General features: G+C 39.5%; 1 protein-coding gene across 2 annotated transcripts; it reads right to left on the bottom strand.

Moving 5' to 3' along the window:
* Positions 1-187: 187 nt before the first annotated feature.
* Positions 188-22,004, bottom strand: LOC124288805. 2 transcript variants are annotated; one of them, XM_046725338.1, is made up of 3 exons: positions 21,695-22,004; positions 10,715-10,800; positions 188-373 (listed from the first exon to the last, which is right to left on the bottom strand). In XM_046725338.1, the coding sequence occupies exons 1-3, from the start codon at positions 21,713-21,715 to the stop codon at positions 217-219; spliced, it is 264 nt and encodes an 87-aa protein (XP_046581294.1). In that variant the 5' UTR covers positions 21,716-22,004; the 3' UTR covers positions 188-216. The 2 variants fall into 2 exon arrangements, with proteins under 2 accessions (XP_046581294.1, XP_046581293.1); XM_046725337.1 differs by having other exon boundaries at positions 21,642-21,994.
* Between the last annotated feature and the right edge of the window lie 721 nt (positions 22,005-22,725).

Here is a 22,725-nt window from a genome sequence, read left to right as displayed (position 1 = left end):
AATTCATTTTAAGTAAGATTGTGCTGTGGTCTTTCAAAGAGTTATTCGGGGTGGATTATATTGTTCTGAATATACTGCACAGGTGGCAATAACCATGATAAATTCAATCCATGTTTATCTGTGTCAATGAACGAGATCACAAATACATTTTATATCATGACATAGAAATAATTGCAGAAGATGATGGTGAAATATGCAAGTTTAATGTAAACATGTTCAGCAGTATTGGTCAGCCAGTCGAACCCTCTCAGCCTGCTCTGGTTGCAGTGCTTGAGAGGCATGTTCCTCTCTCCATTCAGCCAAGTTCTTCCCACCAAGCTCCTCATGTAGCTGCTGTTGTTTCTGCTTTGACTTCACCACTTCTTCATTCATTCTGTAACCAGAATATATCAATTTGCAACTCTTCACAAAATTAGTATTGTAGTTGGCATACACAAAGTTGGTTTGTTTTCACAATGTTGGTGGTCTTTATCATACTTTCAGCAATAATTTCAGTCACAGTTCCTATTTACTACTAACCTGGAAAAAGCCCAAAATATGTAAAGAAGAATAATTCCGTTCTTTTCATAGGTTCAGTGTTTTTCATTTCCAGTCATATTCAGTGAAGGTCAAAAGCAAGTAATATATGCATATGCATTAAACATCAACATCATATTTCTTCAGGTGCAAGAGCAGGCCCGGTGAACCTGAGAAATATATTTTATTTGGAATTAATGAACAGAAGGAAGTGTATCTGAAACCATTTTATTTAACCAAAGGTAATATACTCATGGAACCGAATAAGGGAACACATGAAAGTACAGGTGTTCCTTTATTTTTTCCAGGTTTCTTAACAAGGTATGTATTGCACTGTGGGTGAAAATCTGGAAATAAATAAAGGAACACTTGTACATTCATTTGAGTATTGCAACAAGTGTGTCTATTCTTTACCGATAAATTGATAACATGTGATGTTGTAAATTCAAATGTAATTTAGGCGAGTTATTTTGTTTGACAACGTTGAAATTGGGGAAGAAACAAGTACCACACCATGTTGATTTCCACTAAGATAGACATAGGACAAGACAGAACCTTTTCTAATATTTGACCTAAGTTAGGATATCCTAGCGCTAGGATACTTTTCGTGAAATCGGAGAATAAGGTAGGACACCTATCCTAGACCCCCGGATCAAAGTTACGATATCCTAGGGCTAGGATCCTTTCGAGAAAAGGGGCCCAGTTTTTTTTTTAGTTTATGTTATCAATTTATCGATAATGAATAGACACACTTGTTGCAATACTCATATTCTTTAGATCTATAAAGGAGATTTGTTCAATTCTTACCTATTCTATCCTATTTCATTCACAACATTGCTACCTTCTGTCACATTGCTGTGAAATGTCAATGTCAAGGCCAACTTGATAAGGGAAGTAACTCCTGTTTATTTCCCAGGTGAATTTTCACTTTGTGAGATGACGCATAATGGGAGTTCAAGTCATGATTTTCATTAAAAAAAAACAAATAAAATGAAAATAGTTTTTGCACATATCTTTCAAAATCTGTTGACTAAGTGAATTTGATGTGAGGAAAATATTGAACATATTAACATATAACAATACTTTGTTTCTGGAAGTATGGTAATTCGAACAAATAGATAATAAAAGATCATTAAATATCTTAAAGCTATTCGAGTACGAGTTCACTCTATTTTTCTGAATGCAAGATAACTAAAATTAATTATAATTTCTTCTAGATCTAAAAGTCCTTAAAGAGGACGTAAAAGTACACTCACCCATGAGTTCCTCCCTTGCATACTTTCCTGACCAACCATACTTGTCACTTTCTCTGTAAAATGCCCGACAATTGGATCTACCGTGAAATCCGAAGTGCCATAGTGGGGAGGTTGGGAGGGCTTGACATCATGAGTCAGGATAAGTATAAAATATCAATTTTACTAAAAAAATTACATATTTTCCCTTATGCTTAATATGCTTCCAGAATCCGACGGATTGGTGGTGGGTCAGGCCACAACTTCGGATTAATCGACTGTCCTAGATACGTCCCGTATCTCCCCCCATGGGAAGTATGTAACGGCAATTCTAATGATCCTGTTCTTCCAACTTTCATCTGTCAACTCGGAGGGACCACATCTTGTCAGACTTCTTTAAGACGAGTGAATCTAACAGATTCATGTGGATTTAAGATATAGTAGTTTGTCTTACTAATATCTATAGCAACTCATGTATTATGATATCTCCTTAATCATAATAGTTGCGACCCTTTCCACGTACGAGTATTTCCTATACAAGTACAGGGTCTAAATCACTCATGCTAGCCTGCTCTAGACGTACGCATGGACTCCCAACCAAGACTCTTCAGAGTGAAGGTTATCATTCAGTCATGTGATATAAAGGGTGAGATTCCAATTCAACGTCTCTGTGGCACTGTTAGTTGTTGTGCTACAACAAGTGGGCCAAATTAGTGAATGCCGGAGATCTTCAGTAGCAATATCTCTCAGGTAGTGGTTGGCAAACACTGTATCAGACTTCCAGAAGCAGCCCTCCATTATCGATGAGATCGAGCAATTTCCGTGCAGAGCAAGTGAAGACACCAGTGCTCTAACTTCATGTGGGTTGGATGCTTGTGGAGGTTAAGTCCTGCTGCTTTGTAAGCCCTCAGTATAACGGCTCTCATCCATACTGATATTGTTGTTCTTGAGACTTCTGTAGATGTCTCTGTAGACAAAGGAATGAATAGGCGTTTGAATTGCTGTCTCCTTATCCTCGTCTGGTTCAGGTAAATCTTCAATGGTCTGACTGGGCATAAAGATAAATCTTGCAAGTCCTCCGGCCCAAGAATCGTTGATAATGCTTGAGCGTGAAACTGTCTATCTGGTTGACCAGGTAACTGATTCTTTGCTACAAAATCCCATCTAAGTCCTAGAGGAGCTGTGGCATGATGTCCATTATCGAAACGAATTCGTCCAAAATCCAGCGCATGTATCTCTGACACTCGAGCTGCCGTGGCTAAGGCGAGTAGAAATAGAGTTTTCTGTGTAAGTAGTTCGAAAGTCGTTTGCTCCAAAGGTCCATAAGCATCACTGGTAAGATGTTGTAATACTACATTGAGATCCCACGCAGGTGCCTTGAATTTCTGTTGCTGATCTTCCAGCTTAAAGGAGCGTAATAACGCAAGTAGTTCTGGTACTTTTGTTAGCTTGATGCCTGTCTTCATTGTGAGGACTGTGCTAATCGCCGCCAAATATGTGGATAGGGTCAAACCTTTTAATCTCCTCGTCTGTCTCAGATGACACAGATAATCCGCCACTTGAGGATGAGATGCTTTCATTGCTGTGAAGTTTTTCGTCGTGCATAGAGTTCAATTCCTGCCACTTGTCGTCACACAAGTTACGAGTTGATCTGCGAAGGGCTAAAGCGACTGCTTTCGCTGCTCTGGCAGAATATCCTCTTTTTCAAGCAAGTCTTGATACTGTCACATTGACGGATTCCTGTGAGCTTGCTTGGTGTGTGGATGAATGAACCTCGGCCACTCTGGTAGTTTCAGGGTTGGATTTCCGAGTTCTTGAATGAGGTCTGGAAACCATACTCTTGCTGGCCAGTAGGGCGCGCCCAAAATCAGTTGCAGGATTGTCGTCTGCTTGATTGTCTCGAGTACTTGAGGAAGTAGAACCGGAGGCGGGAACGCGTATACATGCGTTCAGTCCTTCCCAAGATATGTTCAGGGCGGCTGTTGCCCATGCTAGTGGATCTGGTACTGGTGAGACAAATGTTGGTATCAGTTTATTGAAGTTTGTGGCGAACAGATCTATGAGCGGAGATCCTAACGTCTGTATGATGAGCCGAAATGCCTCCGGGTGAAGCATCCATTCTGTCGGGGATGGTTGTTTTGGGCGAGATAGAGCGTCTGCCAAGATATTCTTTGCTCCGGGAATGTGACACGCCTTATCCAAATGTTCAAATTGTCCAATATGTCGAACAGTTGGAGCACGAGCTGTAACAGGTTTGACGATCTTGTTGAGCCTTGTCTGTTGATGTAAAATGCCACTGTGGAATTGTCCATGTGTACTGTCAATATTTGTTGATCAGGAAGCTTGACCAATGTTGTAAGGCGTTGATCACTGCTTTCATTTCCAGTAGACTGATGTGAAGAAGTTGTTCTCTTCTCGACCACTTTCCTGCAGCTATCTTGTTCCCGAGAGGAGACACATCCACGTAGAGATGTGTTGCAAGCCGGCTCTTTTAAATAGGTTCCTCCACAAACATTCGACCTGTGAGTCCACCATAACAGGTACGGCTGTAGACTTTCCGTCAGGGTTATCAGCTCTGTACTCAGAGGCCCAGATAAGCTGCGTATCCGGGTAAATTATGCATAGAAAATTTCCAATTACGCATTGAATAATAATTGTTGCGTACCAATTACTCATTTAAAATGTTAGATACGCAAAAAGTTTAAAACAAAAGCATACGGAATATATTTATAAAAATCGCTTGCGTGATGAAAAAAGACATCGATTGGTATCAAGTTGTACTGTTAGTATAGAACTAGTGTTGTACAATCAGTACAGGATGAGTGATTTTTATTAAACCATTTCCATTATACTTAAGTTTGGTTTTGATTAGGTATGACATAAGGCTGTACATACCCGCTTAGTAAACTTACTCAATGACATAATACTTAGGTGAGTAAAATGACTGAAATACCCACTGCTTTCAAATATGTGTGTAACGGAAAATGAAATACCCACTCAACATTTATAATACCCACTCCAAGAAAATACAGTGGGTACAGTACCCACATGAGCTAAATCTTATGTGGAGCTCTGTGTACTGTTGAGGTGGGCATTCAGAAATCGCTGTGGTGGGCGCAACTGTAATCTTCCTCTGCGGGTCAAATCTTGCGCTGAGGTGAGTAAACCCAGAAGACACTGCCATGTTTGGAGCTTCAGCAGAGAGATGACTGCTTGCGGGATCATGGCTTGTATCTTCATCCAACGATCTTCTGGGACCATGATGCGATTCTCTGTTGTGACGAACCTTATTCCTAGAAACTGTAGATCCCGTTTGGGTTCCAACTCCGACTTTAGTAGGTTCACTAACCATCCTAGCTGGGTGAGCAGTCTGATGTTGAAGTCCAGCTGCAGCTTGAGTTGGCTGGCTTCCTGATGAACTTGTATTCTGTCATCCAGATAAAAAGCACTGCGTAGACCTTGATGATGTAAAAAGGCGACGATGGGCTTGGTCACTCGCGTAAACTACCATGGGGCCGAAGATATTCCAAATGGCAGGACTTTCCACTGGAAATGTTGACCTTTGAACAGGAATCGTGGATACTTTCTTGAGTCCTGATGTATGGGAATGTGAAGATACGCATCCTGAAGGTCTATGCTGGCTAAGTAATCTGCTGGACGAATGAGACGTCGGAGTTGTGAAAGATGAATCATCTTGAACCTTTCGGGTTTGAGGAGATAGTCTTGGTTGAACTTTTTCATATTGTAAATCAGCCTGAACTTCTCCTTGGAATTCTTCTTGGGTACTATGAAAATTGGGGAGTAAAACACAGGTAGTAACTGATCTTGATCTAATACTTCAATGGCATTCTTTTCTAGCAGAGTGTTGACAGCCTCTCCTAACTTCTCTGCTTGTTCGTCTGCGTAACTGAAGATCAGCGGACTGCATGTCAACAGAGGTGTGGCCCTTTAGTTGATTTAACCTTCTTGCAGAATCTGTGAAATGTAGTTGCCCTTTAGTATTCCCCAATTTTCCCAGTACCATTGTAGATGTCCACCCACTGTCGACGGTTGTACGGGAACTGCTGGGGGTGGAAGACTCCAGTCGTTCCAAACCCCATCTTCAACGTCTAGTCTCTCTGGAACCTCTGGGAGCACGTCCTCTCCCAGAGGCAAATCTTGTATTCCCGGCTGGACCACAAAAGGAGCCTCTCGCACCTCTTGAACTGGAATATTTCCTCTCTTTGGCCTTCTGTACCTCGCGAACTTGGACTTGTTACGGTAGCGGTGAGAGGTCTGACGGATGACATTCGCTAAGGTGTCGATCGACTTGATCATCATCACTTCCCTTGAGTTGTGCGTGACTTCCCTGGCAATATCTTCGATTCTTCCACCAAATATAGTAGGCGCTGACCATGGGGCTCTAAGGAGTGGCTTGGTGTATCTTTCGCTCCATGAGCATGATGATAGACGACCTTGTCTTCTTAAGAGGGTGAGGCCGGCAGATGTAGACACCATATGTTCCGAGATGAAATGTTGATCTCTCTTCTGGGTAAGCAGCGCTGAAAGGATCATCCTGTCTTCCTCCGATCGTGAGTTCTGGAACTTTGAGATGAGCGCCTCATTGATTGCTCTGGATCTTGCTAGGCCGAAAAAGGTTCGCCTGGTAGTGGTGTCCAACTGCGCAATCTTCTTATCATCTACTTTATAAGTCTTGCTGCGACTATCGTTGATAAGCCTGTAATTTTCATCCAAGTCCGTCGCTCTCATAAACGGCTCCATGTGGTGTAGAGGAAATCTCTGTGCATTGAATGTCGGAACATGTTGATTCTGGAACTTCGTCGCTCAGTCGAACGCTGCGCTGGGCCTTGCCTGGACTCCTACAATAAGCTCTATAGGTGGGAACGTGAGAGAGTCATCCTCATTCAACATCTTGTATGTGAGGACTTCATTCGGGCTCTTTGTATGGAGATGCTAAGTCGAGACCATTCGCGATCCAAGATGTAACTTCCGCATCGGAAAATATCCCATCAAGTTCATCTGTTTTGTGTGTCACTTCCTCATCTGACGAACTGTGCCTTCGCGAATCCCTGCGCGCATGCTCCGTTTGTGAATCCTCCTTTCTTGAATCTTCCTTTCGCGAATGCTCCATCTGCATATGGTGATTCTCCCTGTAGACAGGTGATGCTGATCTGTAACTGTACGATCTGACATGGTGCGTTCGCGCCTTAATGGGGATCCTCTTGAACTGGAACGGTGATGTTCTCAAACTGCATTGTCTTCAATGACGTTCGCTGAACCTTCACGACTGCAGACAGTAGATTCTTCTGTCGGAGAGGACCTTCTCGAATGTTGACGTCAACTGATGATGTTTTCTGGAGTGGGGGGTTCCCGTCTGGAAACTGCTGTTGTAGAAGACTGCTGCAATGCCTTCTCTTCGGCGAACTGACGATCCATCAGAGACAGCATCTGTTGCATGAACTGCTTCATGAACGCTCCTGGGTCGAAGTTCTGCGCTGACTGCTGAGACTGTTGCGCAGAGTCGACGACGCATTCGAGAATGTTGAATCCTCTTCTAGTCTGTGTTGTAGCTGCAGCGAAGAGACACTGCTGCTTCCTGTAATACCAGAAGTCTCTAGTTGTCTGATGCACTGATGAAGATGCCAAAGATGAAGTTCTAGTTGAAGACGTCCGCTGCGACGATCTGCTAACAACTGTGACTTCTGGCAGCAAAATAGGAGGGTCATCAAAAATGTCTGCTTCTGCAGGTGGTACTATCTCTTCATTGAAGGACTTCTGATGCGCAGTCTTACTAGCATCGGATGACTTCGAAGAATACTACGACGCTGACGTCTTCTTCTTCTTCTGCAACCCAGTTGAAGACGACTTCTGCTTCTTAATCTGCGATGATGTCAGCTCTGATGAAGATGCCCTCTTCTTAGATGCAGTCATATCTATCAGGATAGAGGCATGCCCCTGCAACAAAATCAGCAAATCACTGGAAACATGAGTTTCAGCTGTAGTTTGCAACACACGGTTACTCATGTTATCTCTTGATTTATCAGCCATAACTTGAGACGACCTCCGCACTTTGTCCTTAGTATGTCCAGGGATACTCTACAACAGGGATAGGTCACTCGCTTGCTTTCTTTACCATTTGTACTAATTAACGTGTGCCTCGTCATGCTCCAACGCACACAGTGACTTGGTTCGGTCCCAGCGCAACTTCGGCTGCGTTTAACAGTACTTCAGCCAGTGTATTGTATAGGTCGGAATTTTACAATGAATGAATGAATGAATTAAGAGCAAGAATTTTATGTGAATGAATGAAAGAAATTAAGAAAAAGAACATATGTGAATGAATGAAAGAATAAATGATACACCACGGCCATCCCTCCCCAAACATGTTAAAGAACGAAAACTATCGGTAGAACACATGTTAACATCAGCTGTCCTTTTTATAAAAAATCTACTTTGAGACATTTTTTACATTAGTAACTAATTCAGATATCTTATTGCATGTGTGGAATGACATGGGCATTGACAGAATGTTAACTGACACTGTCACAGACCCCTCAAGAACAGAAAGTTTAGAACTATCACAAAGCCTTGCAAACACCTTTCCAGTTTTGTCAAATACTAAGATCAACAAGAAAGAAAGAAGTTTTAGAACTATAACACTCAAGCATCACAAGCACCAATGGTGTATCAGAACAGATCGGCGATATGTCATATTTTTCACACACCTCAAATACACACTAACAAAAAAAATAAAATAAAACTATCACTATTACTTGCAAAAAACTTTCACCTGATGGTATATTCCCCTCATAAAAATTAAAGGTGTATGTGAAAGATGTTTTAGAACAATAACTAGAAACACTCAAACAACGCCCTGTAGTATTTCAATGGCAGATCGGTGATATGTCATATTTTTCACACACCTCAAATACACACTAACATTTTTTTTTTAATTATAAAACTATTACTATTACTTGCAAACACCTTTCACCTGATGGTATATTCCCCTCATAAAAATTGAAGGTGTATGTGAAAGATGTTTTTGAACACTAACTAGAAACACTCAAACAACGCCCTGTAGTATTTCAATGGCGATATGTCATATTTTTTACACACCTCAAATACACACTAACAATTTTTTAAATTATAAAACTATCACTATTACTTGCAAACACCTTTCACCTGATGGTATATTCCCCTCATAAAAATTGAAGGTGTATGTGAAAGATGTTTTGAACACTAACTAGAAACACTCAAACAACGCCTGTGTAGTATTTTAATGGCAGATCGGCGATATGTCATATTTTTCACACACCTCAAATACACCCTAACAAATTTTTTTTAGTTACAAAAATATCACTATTACTTGCAAACACCTTTTAACAAAAGGTATATTTCCCTTCTAAAAATTAAACGAATATGTGAAAGAAGTTTTTAGCGATATAAGTTAGTCTTTCTTCGCTGTGTACTGAGAATTGAAGCCAGTGAGCTACAACATGCCCACTTGAAACTTTACTACAAAGCTACTGTACTTATACTGACACTAATAACAAGTATTTGACTTAAAATGAAGTGACAGAATAGGTAACTTATCTTCTACATGTAGGTTTTCAGTTGTCACAACACTCAGCGTATGTAATCAGCTGTTGAAAATAAACCGGGCTCAATCTTAAAAACTACGCTGCCGCCATATTGGCTGCACTGGTCACGTGACGAGCCGAGGCATAGCTTAGGAGCTTTCCGAGGAGTGACCACTCCCCCTTATAGAGTCTCCCTGGTATGTCTAAATAAAGCTAACAAATAATTATTCAATTGCAGCATAGATAAATCAGCACAAAATTTGCAGAGAGAGCTGGAAGAGCATTCATTAGTACAAGAAGGACATAGGGGGTGCGGATCAGCCGCAGAGGGCCGGTGTCTACACTGAGAACACGATTTCATCAAATGTAAACAAAAAATACAAGTGATGAAAACAACATTATTTACAAATAATTTCACATAGTTTCTATATACAATGAATAATAATGCAGACCGAAAACCGTATACGGCAAAATTTAGGCTAAATGATAAGAAAACAAAAGGATATAGTGCCGTATAGGGACTCCCAAGTTCCCACAATCATCCACTTGGGCGATGGAGGAGAGAGAGACAAGTATGGTTGGTCATATGACTGTTTTGGCGGGAAAGTATGCAAGGGAGGCAACTCATGGGTGAGTGTTCTTTTACGTCCTCTTTAAGGGAACTACAAGGGATTTCAAGTGTTCCACTATCATTCGCATAGGAGGAGGAGACAAGCACATTAAGCATGAGTCATGATAAGGAAAAATTTGTAGTTGCCCTAATATATGTGTTTTTCATGCCAAGAATCATGGGTAATATGTAGGGGAATCCCCAACTTAATGAAGGTTTTTCAATCTCACCAACCAAAGAGCTCGCTATCCTAGCTAGGATTGGTAGCTCAAGTTAGGACAGGGATAGGATTGTTTCGAGAATGGGTCTTATCCTAACGGTAGGATGTCCTAACTCCTAGGATCTGTCTTGGCTGGGACACTTTCGAGAATAGACACCCAGGCTTTTTTCGCTTTTTCATGTTAGTTTAGTGGCTTTTTGGCATTAGACTAGGTTACTACTTTTCATTCAAAGTTCTTCATTTTTTTCACAGAGAATCATGTTAAGTTGCTCATAAATCATCCATAGTTTTCTCATTTGTAATAGTTATCACATTTAGTTCCTTGTTTAGGCCAAGGTAAGAGTTTCAAATTTAATTGATTAGTTTCCAGTTACATTTTAGATAAACTCTGCACATGTTAATTCCACTGCGCAACAACCTCTGTGAATATTTGTAGTTAACCTGATGTATATTTACTGTTACCCCTGTGTAAACCTGTGAACCATATGTTCAATTTTAGTCACTGGGTTTTCCTCAGTTGGTCAGTGTTTTCATTTCTTGATAATGCTTTTCGTACCTTCTACTCTCAGAAATTGCACGGTTATAGAAGTCATCAATCCTCTTCTCATCCAAATTATCAGAGGCTGTCAGCTTCCCAGCATTCTGAAACACAATACACACAACATAAGAGTATAATCCTCATACATCAGAGAAAAGTCATGTCACAGCACTGTTGTTCACCTGGCTATGTAGTCAACCTTTCAAAAAGTATACTCTGACAGACACATTACAGAAAATGTTGGCAGCATCTTTAGTATATGTATACTAAAAACAAACTTCACTTAATTGTGTTAAACTGAATGAAATTTGATGTTATTAAGAAGAAACACATGCCAAAGTTTAGTTTCTTCAGTGTGGCAGTTCCAGAGATGTTTCCAGAACCAAAAGTGCAAGGTCAAAATTTTAATAACTTGACCTTGGGACATGTGTTGTGTTCCACAACAAACTGCTGTGTTGTTCAAACTACTGGAGATGGGTGTAGTAGCTAGATGATTTAAGCAACTAGACCTATTTTTGAAGAAGCGACATGCTCTGTGAAAGACAACAGCTTTGAAAGCGATTCACTTCCAATAACAGCCAGAGTATAACAAGGATTGAAATTCTAGCTATCACTAATCACCATATATATATTCATGGAAATGAATAAGGGAACACATGAAAGTACAAGTGTTCCTTTATTTTTTTCCAGAATTTCAGCCTCAGTGCAATACAAAGCTTGTGAAGAAATTTGGAAAATAATAAAGGAACACTTGTACTTTCAGGCCATATATAACATGACTATTTTTTATTAAAAATTTGGCTTATGGGAGACAAAAAACAGGCCAGTTTTCTTCATTTTGACTTATATTTTACAAATGTTTTGATGAAAACATGTTGTGTGTTAAATACTAGTCAAACTGGATGAACAGAGGTTTATTAATCTGATTGCCAAATATTTCGTGAATAAATCCCCTGAAATTGTGATTTTGGTAATTTGTTTTCAAGCAGTATTTTCTTGTGTTACCTACGAATACAGTTTTCAATGACTGTCAATTTATGTAAATGCAACACAAGGTTATGTTTTGTATTACTTTTTACAGCATCAGTATGTAAAGTACTCAAATGCAATGACATTACATAATATTTCTCAAAGTAATAATCTAAAAAAATGTTAGCAAATCAAAGTCTGATTTGGTAAAAAAAATCATGTTACCTACAAATACCATTAAATATGTTGCGGTTTCCACAGGCGAACACATTAGTGAATGATATCCTAAGTTCAAGTGCAAAGGGCCACAAGATATGCGTGCCACATCTGAACATTTTCTGTGCTGAATTTACAAAGATATCACACAAAATAACCTGTAATCGTAGGTAAATTTTAACTCCCAAATGTTACCTACAAGTACCAACAACTGATCACATTCAGCGGATTTCAGAGACTTGTTTTAGCTTCTTTCAAATGATGTCCTTTGTTAGAGTGTGTTTTCAGTTACTATTCAGAACAAATGTATTATGTTACCGACGAATACATAAAAATACCAAAATAGTTCAAGCATTTTGAACATATGTGATGTGCTTTCTTTGAATACAAATGTCAATTGACACATTTGGTAAATAAAATTTAAGGTGTAACGATTTTAGTGCAATTTCTATTTCCATCAGTCAAAATGACATTGCTACTTTCCGACATACACCGAGACAAAACAAAGAGAAAGTCTTAAACTGGTTGTAAACAGTCTTTATTCACATGCAGTGTTTGCCCTAGGCATACAAATTTAAGAGTGATCATGACTCCCTGGTGTCATGAGACAGAGAGGGAGTCATGGAGATGTTTTTTGGGAGTCATCTTCAGTTTGGACCTTTCATCAAGTCATCAACAGTGATTGTTTAATAACGACAAAAAACAAGGTAAGGCAGGTCAGGTATTTAATCAGCACTGAGCAGTTAACTGGCAAACATTTAGTTTTAGAAGTTTAGATTTATCTGAACTAAGGGCCCAGTAGCATTGCGTCAAAGATGACACAAGCTTCTAAATTCACTGTGTATTTGAGATAATTTGTGCGTCAAATACACAGGTTTTCTGCGTCAAGGCAAACACTGCACATGTCCTATGCATTTAGATAAACAATTTCCAAACTGTTCAATGTTTTAATAAACCAGCTATGATTTAGTTTGACATATAATAACATTTATTAAATACAAGGAATTATGTGATATTTGTTACCTACAAGTACAATTTTTTTGTCTTCCACACAAAATTTAGTTTTTTGATGCATTTTCAAATTTGTTGTACTTAGCAAAAGTTCCACCCGGTGGCTCCCAGATGAATAAGATTGATATGTAACAATGATTTGTTTGTGAAAAGAACACTAAGTGGTGCTATCTCACTTACACCAAACAAACGTACCAAAATGGTTCTATTTTCATAAAGCTTGAGGTTATAAAACATGAAAGAAACCATGATATGGCTTCAGACTTTCTACAGTCATTAACATATTGTGCATGCAGAACAAAAGTGAATTTGGATGTAAGGCAATCCATCTAATTACAGGATATACAAGATATGCTGTTGGCATAGTAGTATGACCAGAAATTATTGAGAATTTTATGAATATGTTTAATTGGATTTCTAGTATAAACAACCTTGACCAGCTATCAAGTGCTTGGTTTCATTCAAGAGAGACAACTCAGTTAATCCTTTTTCATTAGTTGTGAAGAGTTATCCCCCTTTGTTTACTTGCTAGCAGACAACATTTTCAGTGATCCTCAGTATGACGGATTTAGAGAAGAGGAAGTTGATATTAGAGTATTATAACAAGGACATCAGATCAGCTAAAGTGATTTGAAGTAGAACAGGCATCCCTTTGTCCACTGTTTATCGTGTTTTGAAAAAATATTGCAAATGGATATGGCATTGAGCACCAGGGGGGCGCAGGTAGGCCCAGAAAATTGACTGTCGGTGACAGGAGGCGGAGACAGAGTGACAGAGTTTAGAAAACTTAAGGCTGGATATGATTGATAGAGGAACTGTGGCTGTCTGTAAGGAGACAATTAGAACTGAGCTGCATGCAATGGGTTGGCAGAAAAGTCGAGGAATTACCTCAGCGATCATGAAACCTGAACAAAAGGAGCAAAGGTTGAACTGGTGCTTACAGCATAGAAATTTTAACTGGGACAATGTGATTTTCTCAGATGAAAGTTCTGTGTGGCTGTTTCCTAATACACTGAAATTCTGGACCAAACAAACTAAAAAATCTTTGTATCAGCGCCCAAAGTACAGTCCGAAATTTTTTACGTGTGGGTTGGCAGGACAACAACCCAAAACACCGTTCAAAGCATTCACAGGCCTGGTTTCCGACCTAAAATATGACATTATTAGATTGGCCAAGCTATAGCCCTGACCTAAATCCAATAGAAAACGTTTGGGGACTTATGAAGGAAAGTGTCAATAAAAAAATTCTGACAAATATTGCTGAAATGAAAGAAGGGGTGGTCCGATATTGGGACAGCATGGACCACGACTTTCTAACTTCTTGGATCAGTAGTATGCCCTGCCGCATTGAAGCCTTCATTGCTGCCCATGGTGACTTGACAAAATACTAACTGTTCACCTGTCTTTGAATCTGGAGTTATGTTCTGCTAATATTCACATTTAATACGTGAGTAATGAGTGAAAAAAAAAAAAAATTACAGTCTTTAAATTCTCAATAATTTCTGGTTGTACTGTATTTGTAGGTAATTAAGAAAATGAGCCTTCAACTTCACTGATCCACCAACTTGTCACTTTTAGAGATTAGTGATGGCAACTGATTTTCATAAGAGGCAAATATGTTGACTTTACATTGGTAAAAAGAATTACAAGGTGCAAGCAATTCTGTTTTGGACACCCTATACCTAGCTGTGTACACTTTTCGTTGAAATCGACCATATAAACAATCTTGCTAAAGACCACATCATCTATGTTCTGTTTCATGCTCATGATATTGTGCTTGTGGCTCCACATGAAGAGGCCCTTTAGAAATGAATAAGATCCTAAATGACTTGTCTGGAGAAAAAAAAATGCATAGGTGCATTTTCACGAATTTAATCTGCTAACTTTAAAGTGAGATAACACATGTAATTCTGGATCAGTTGCAGCCACATTTCATAGTATAAAAGATCAAATGTCTGTTAACTTGTATGGCTTATAAAAAGTTCGATAAGTGAAGGCGTCCGTTCCCAGTTGGGCGTTGTCTTCAATATCTGTCGTGGTCACAATGAGCCCCCAAAACTGCTCTGCACCATCTCTGCATGGACTGAATAAATCTTTGAAGTCAACCATGTGGAATTCCAGCCCATTCCTTGTGCAATGCCTGTGACAGTTGCCTGTTGACATTCACATACGCGTAGGAAGAGGTCATTCCACAAATGTTCAATGGGTGTGAGGTCAGGCAATTTGGAAGGCCATGGAAGCACTGTAATGCTGTCATTCTGTAGATATTCAATAGTGGCATCTGCTGTGTGAGGCCTGGTATTATCTTGTTGGAACACCTCCCTTTGGTGGTCAATGTTCGGAATAATATGTTTTGAACCTTCATAGAGTGAGGGCCAAGCCTTGCATGAATGTCACTGCAAGCTCCAACCAAAGAATGACACTGACTTTTGACGGGAAATATGTTCCCCTTTTTGGGCTTTTCAGTGATACCCAGTTTTACGTCAGACACAAATCAGAGCCAGAAAACACACTGACCCAACTAGGTCTTGATATTATGTGCAAATTCATGTGAAGCATGCTAACTCTGTGCTTTCTGCACTGCAGTTGTGATTTTACTTATCAACCACTGTGCCAAGAAACATGACTTGTCTTCATGTTCCAAGACAAGGCATACTGGTACCACAAATATACAACTACAACTATGTTAACAATCAAAAAGGCAAAAAGAATAATAATGGCCTATTCTCAAGGGCTTGAAAAAAAAACACCAAAAAACTGCAACATGTCATCAAGACACAAACATATTACTTGTGCAAAAGCAGATGAAAAAATGATAGGGGATTACATTGTATCCCAGTATCTGCATTTAAACCAAATGCTAGAGAGGTATCCATTTGTTTAAAAGCATAAAACATAAATAACATTCATACAAGCATACACAATCATAATGGAAATTATATATTGCTGATACAATAGTTGAAGGTATAAGGATCACTCTAGCTAAAAAATCTATAAGCCCAATATTTGGATGACACTGATGGATTTGAAAATGAACCTATTGTAACAGGTGGAGACCTAAACTCAGTTCAATTGGATCTATGGATTTAGAAAATGTTAATGACCATGATATACTATACTTGGAGAAATCAAACAATAGTTACCATGGTGTATAATTCTGATACAACCCAAATCTTGTATATTGGCAAAATCATATATAAAATATCAGTCAGAATTTAACTTTGCTGACATTTAAAATAAATACAGTTTAATGTCCAACTCTCTGTTGTCTATTTTAATTATTCAGCATTAATCACAAAATACCAGTTAGCATCAACAACTCAACAAACTGGGATTCGGACAAGCCAGAAAAGACCCCTCATTGACAACCAGGAGAATCCCCTTCAGTTCCAATATTTGATTGGATAATACTTATCAAAACAAAACCTGGCAAACTCACTAATGTGTGTAAATGCGTATTTACAATGTGCTTCAGAATACAGCAATTATGTGTACATATTAATTTTGCAACAATGAAGTTCACTTAATGTTTTCAAAACTGTGACAACCCTTACCTTTTGAGGCAAATTGCATATAATGCAACAAGTACTAATCCCTTCTTGTCATCCATGTTTTACTGTATAATCCCTACACATCTGTGTTTTTGTCCTCATTCACTTGATGCTCAGTCAATGACTTTATTACAAGTATTAATTCATGGTGGCAGCAATCAGATTATCTTGACCAAGCAAAATAACTAAAAAGGTTTCACACCTGCCTCTGAGGGAACCACCTGAAACAAACTTAGGTGATCCATTGAAGGACATTGTTTATATCATCCCAAATCACTATATCCATTGTTTATATCATCCCAAATCACTATATACTTCTTTAAATATTTGACTGTTACAAAGACATGAGACATCGAACAAGTTCTTTGGGATATTGTTCCTCTTTTGTGAATATCGATTGATATTTCCTTAAACAAGATAACTGCCTGATGCTAATTGTTATGATTGGTGTTTGTTTTCATTCATCTGCTGTAGAAGGAACGGGTGAGGCCCAAACTGTTATTGATCAAATTGTCCATACATGAAACAATTTCCAGCATTTTTGTAAACATAAAGTTAAAAAGAACAATTACGGATATTGTTAGTAATTATTAGTAAACTTACCTCTGGATTATGGTTGCCAGTTTCCTGTGGGTGACACAGATACATACAGAATGAAAGAGATTAAAAAATTTCTAAGTCATAGCTATCCCTAGTGGTATGCCTAAATATCTACATGGTTATCTCCCTTAGCTGTGACGTCACAGCATTGATCTTTGAACACCTTCATAATTATATTTTTTTTAAATTATTTTTCCTCATACATTTCGCGGGGAGGTAAGGGAGGGTCCTAGATCCCATAATCCAGAGGTAAGTTTACTAATAATTACTAACAATATCCGTAATTGTTCCTAATTATGTCGTAAACGTTTCCTCTCGATTATGGTTGCCAGAATCCCACATAAGGATGGAGGGCCCCAGTGAATGAGGAAACATAGGAATACCACTATACTTCTGGAATCCCGAATTCCCTTCTTGGGATAACTATGACTTAGATAACTTCCTGTTCAATATTCCTGCCACCATATTATCTTGTTAATATATTACTAGAACAGGAAGTTAACGTAAAGCAAGATTCTGAAATATTTGGAGAGAAATTAGACCATTAACGGAATTACTTCCTAATTGATGATAATGTTCTAACTAATTCCGAGAACCTATTCCAATCCTGAAACCTCGTTTTCAGACATGACGTCACTTTTCGTTCTACCGACTATACCTTCGAATTTATGACGTCAGCTTACGTTACTATGACGTCACTTCCGGTATGTTATCATCACCTTCCGGTTTATGACGTCACTTCTGGCTTTATGAAGTTACCTATGTCATCACTTCCGGTTATGATGTCACTTCCGGTATGACGTCACTTCCGGTTCATGTATCAATCCTCAGATATATATATATACTACCCTTCCTAAACTAATCCTCTAGAACAACTTCCCAACATCTAACAGTTCTCTCCAAATCACGTGATCTGTGAAACCATCACCATTCACTGTTAGATAATATTAGATATAATTTAATTTCTCAGCCTATAATCTTGTAGATCTTCATGAAAATCTTCCTGAACAAGTATCCAATATCCATAAGTCCTGTTGATCCAGGTCGTCTGACGTGAACTGATCCACTTTCAGGCTTTCTCTCTCACACACACACAAACACACCTTTTGAAAAGGTCCTAAGTTTCATAGGCCCTCCAAAAACATGGCAACATCTCTAAGATAAAAATTCACAAAAGTATTTGATGTTTCCCATTGACAACTAGATACTATCTGTTCCACCGAAACTGAATTCCAAGCTGCCAAAGATGAAGCCAGTGCCCTAATCTCATGAGGTGAAAACTTAGCATCTATAGTGTACTGGTCACAGTCTCTATAAGCAAAGGTGATAGTCTTTCTAAGCCACGATGAGATGGTATTTTTGGAAATTTCTGAATCAATGTTCTGCTTACATGGAAGAAACAAACGAGAGCGACCCCTTCTGAAGTCAAGAGTTCTCTGAATGTACCACCGTAAAGCACGAATAGGACACAATAATCTTGATCTGTCTGCTCTGGAGGCAGTGGTAGGTAAGGCTGGAACTTTATAAATCCTTGGTCCGAATGGCCCGCTAGCAGATGACTGATTTTTTGCTACAAATTCTGGTAATGTTCTGCAGGACATATAACGGTAACCTTCTGAAAATGTTATTGATCTAAAGTCCAAGGCATGAATTTCCGATACTCTGGAGGCTGTCACAAGAGCCAACAAGAACACTGTTTTAAATGATAAAAACTTTAAGGTTGCGGCCTGCATGGGTTCAAAAGGGGCTCTAGTAAGACATTTCAAAACTAAGCATAAGTCCCATTTCGGAAAGATGGTAGGAGACCTGACATCCTTGATTTGGAAGGATCTGATCAGTTTATGAAGCGAAAAGTTAGATCCAACTGACAATTCCTCTACATCATAAACTGAAGCAATGGCAGATCTATATCCTTCTATAGTATTATGTCTTAGTTTTCTGACATCTCTCAGGAATAGGAGAAAATCGGCAATCATGGGGATAGACACTGGGGAATCCAAGAGTCCTCTGTCTCTTCTCCACTTGACAAATCGATTCCACTTTGCATTGTTGAGAGCTGCTGTGGAGGGTCTCAGTGATTGGGTAATTGCCAGGGAAGATCTATCGTCAAACCCTTGTTGCTGGAGTGATTTGCGGATAGCCTCCACATGTGAAGAGCTAGGTTCTGCAGGTTCCCGGGGACTCGTGTGGAATCCGGTTGACTGAGGAGATTGTCCCATTCCGGCAATCGAAGAGGAGAGGTCTTGACAAGCTGGAGGAGAGTGGTGAACCATGTCCTTGCTGGCCAAAGAGGAGCCACTAGATAAACTACACAGTTGTGACGCAGAATCTTGGCCAAGACTTCCGGTAACATTTTGAACGGAGGGAATGCATAGGCAATCATATTTTTTCCCAAGGTATTGACATGGCATCAACTGCCCATGCTAGCAGATCCGGCACTGGACTTACATACGTTGGTAGACGATTGTTCCTGCGGATCGCAAACAGGTCTAACAAAGAAGTTTCCCATTTTTTCCTAATTAAATCAAAGGCTTCCCTGTGTAAAGTCCACTCCGTGGGAATGACGCTGTCCTGCCTTGATAAGGAGTCTGCAAGAATGTTGAAACGTCCAGGAATATGACGAGCCCTTAGGTAACATCTTGTGCGTTCGGACGTGGAATTCGGGTTGTATAACGGCTGATTAGGACCCATGCCAACCACCTTAACCTGGCTAACGGGATCCTGACCAAGCCGTGCTGGGGACGCGGAATCACCCGAGCGTGACACGATAGCCGGCTCTGCAGGCAAGCTAGCTTGGGTGCTGACCCCTAAGGGTTGACAGCCAGGGACCGTGTCCCTCCCGCTCGAAGCTTTAGCGTCTCCCACCGGTGGGGATCGGCGACCCGGCTTCAGGACGTGGGTGATGCTGGACCGAACCGAGCAGAGCACCGCATGACCGAATGACTCTTGACCTTGGGACCTAGCATGCCCTTCATCGTATGAGTCATATAGATCGGCCGCATTTTGAGTTTGGGAGCCGGAGAAATCAATATGCCTCTGTAAATCTGAGATTCTCCCTTCGTTATGTAACCCAAAGTCATGGAAGGACTGCCCCATGGATGATTGAATTTCCGACTTGAAAGAAGATAAAAGGTCCGTAATAGCTGACAAATCAACCTGGCTAGATGATGAACTTGATCTAGATTTAGATTTTGACTTTGACTTTAAACAGGGCGGGGAAAAGTCATAAACTACACAAAGTCAAAAAGTTTTACAATAAGCAATAATAAAGTCACAATGCAATTGTCTGGTGACCAAATGCGATCTCTACTGACCGTACATGAATAACTCTGTAAGATTAAACTTGACAATAAACCTCTTCCACTCTGACACGTCCGTGTGTGACCATACAGAAAAAATTATGAAGGTGTTCAAAGAACAATGCTGTGACGTCACAGCTAAGGGAGATAACCATGTAGATATTTAGGCATACCACTAGGGATAGCTATGACTTAGAAATTTTTTAATCTCTTTCATTCTGTATGTATCTGTGTCACCCACAGGAAACTGGCAACCATAATCCAGAGGAAACGTTTGCGACATAATTGCCTCAACTAAGATTCCAGTTTAGTTATGACATGTACAGAACCGTAACCTAAATTCATGGATAACCTTGATTCGTGGATCGCGGAAATTATCATGCTAGCTCGTAAATTAAGTCTCGTACGACGTCACGAAGCGGTACTTTTGATGTACATACAATGCCACGCCTCGCTGACAAAAAAGTTCCGAATCTCTGCATTACACACAAGTACACTAAATATAATTGTCCAGCATTGAGATAAATAGCCCCAGATCACAAACACCACCATTACCAAATTTTATTTTTACAAAATGTCAAGTAAAAAAGATACCGTTAGCTCCAACCTTCTCACTTCTCGTTGTCTGCTTTCCTTGGTGTCACCTATTTCTGGTGTCCCCCGCCGTGATATTGCTGGAACATACTTAAAAGCGGCATAAAACTAAACTCAGTCAGTCAGTCCTTGGTGTCAATACTTACTGCAGTGGGATGTCGTACAGAGTGGTATAAAGTAACCGTCTACGTAATCAATGAAACAAGGTGACGTCACATTTTGTGGGCACCAAATGGGTGATGATTGCAAATGGCTTCCGTAAACAAACGTTTCATTCACGAGTGGAATATTTGGCATTTTCAATTTGCTGAATCAATGAATAAAATAATCAGTGCATATACAAAATGAAATCATGCATTTAAAATATGAATTTACCCGCACTTCCCTTATATCCACGAATCAAGGTTACGCGAGTGTCTAGCATAAAAGAAAAATACAATTTTAAATGGGTTGCCGCCCTCACAAAATCTCAATCATAAGTGTTTTTGGGTTTATTAAATTTACATGCTCTTAAGAATATAAATATCGTCAATAAAAATTAACCCATCGAAAATTAACCCATATTTGTTTAACATTACATTTCACAATATTCAACACCAAACAACACAAGGCAATTCAACGAAAGGTCGAAACAGCATTCAGAAAGACCAATACCCTTGAGACAACACAAACAGCTTTGGAACATGGTTTAGTATTCGTACACACTTTTTCTTGTTGGTAATGGTCACGAATGAATTCTTCTAAACTTCCGTCCGCACCTTGATCACACAGTCTGACATTCTGGGGTTTGTCTTCGTCCGCCATATTTAAACGTTGCCAGGTACACTCGGAACTCGTCAGGGCAAGCTTATTAATCAAGATTGTGGATAATGACACATTACTACATGACAGTGTCGTTGGTTCATATTACAATCGACATACAACAGTAGCAGGACAAGTTCATTATCGATAGTTCTTGATTGAGTTTACAAACTGGATACTTGGAAATCTACATGAGTAGGCAAGTAACGTATTCATCCGACTAACGCCGATTGCAACCACGCATACTAAGCCGGTTCCTGGTTCCCTATGCGCGTTGTCAACTTGCGCCTAACTAGGAACAGGCATAAGCTGGGCCCCGTCTCGCATATCGCAATATAGCGACAATGGCTGTGAAGGCCTACGAAAAATCAACATTGTCAATGTTATGTCACTTTCCATTGGTTGCTATTTTTAGACGGTCGCGCTGTCCTTCATCGGAAGATGTCTAAAACACATTTTGTATCGTTTTTAATAATCGGTCACGCAGGCGCTTGAAAGACCTTTGAAAATATAAATTGTTCTTATTTCTTGAAAACTTATTTTTCAAAATTCTTACTTTCTGTTATTTTACGTATTTGATATCAATATTCACTAGAAATAATAGTAAACGTAAATATTCGTGTTATTTGTTTCAAAGGATCGTCGTTTTTCAAATACATACCCTAATTTCCCTATGCGACAAAGATTTATATTATAAGCTTGTCTGAAAACTGTGAGCGAATAAAATCATCTCTAATGTATAAACGAGACAAATATGCAGGTAATTTATACATGTGGACATCGGTCAAGCCACACATACAAATTACATCTCGTATTGCAAATATTCCAAACTTTCCCCGCGGATGACGTTAGAAGGGTATGTGTGTTTTAGAGCGGGTACGTGTGTTGTGCCCTTAAACCTACAATGGCCTTAAGCACAGAAATCATGAATATTCATGAGTGGGCGGAGGTTATGTTACTACGTCACATACACGGCACAGTATCTTCC

This window comes from Haliotis rubra, unplaced genomic scaffold (assembly GCF_003918875.1).
Source record: "Haliotis rubra isolate DU_JTF1 unplaced genomic scaffold, ASM391887v1 Scf425, whole genome shotgun sequence".
Classification (NCBI taxonomy): Eukaryota; Metazoa; Mollusca; class Gastropoda; order Lepetellida; family Haliotidae; genus Haliotis; species Haliotis rubra.
This window is presented reverse-complemented; position numbering and strand designations above follow the sequence as displayed.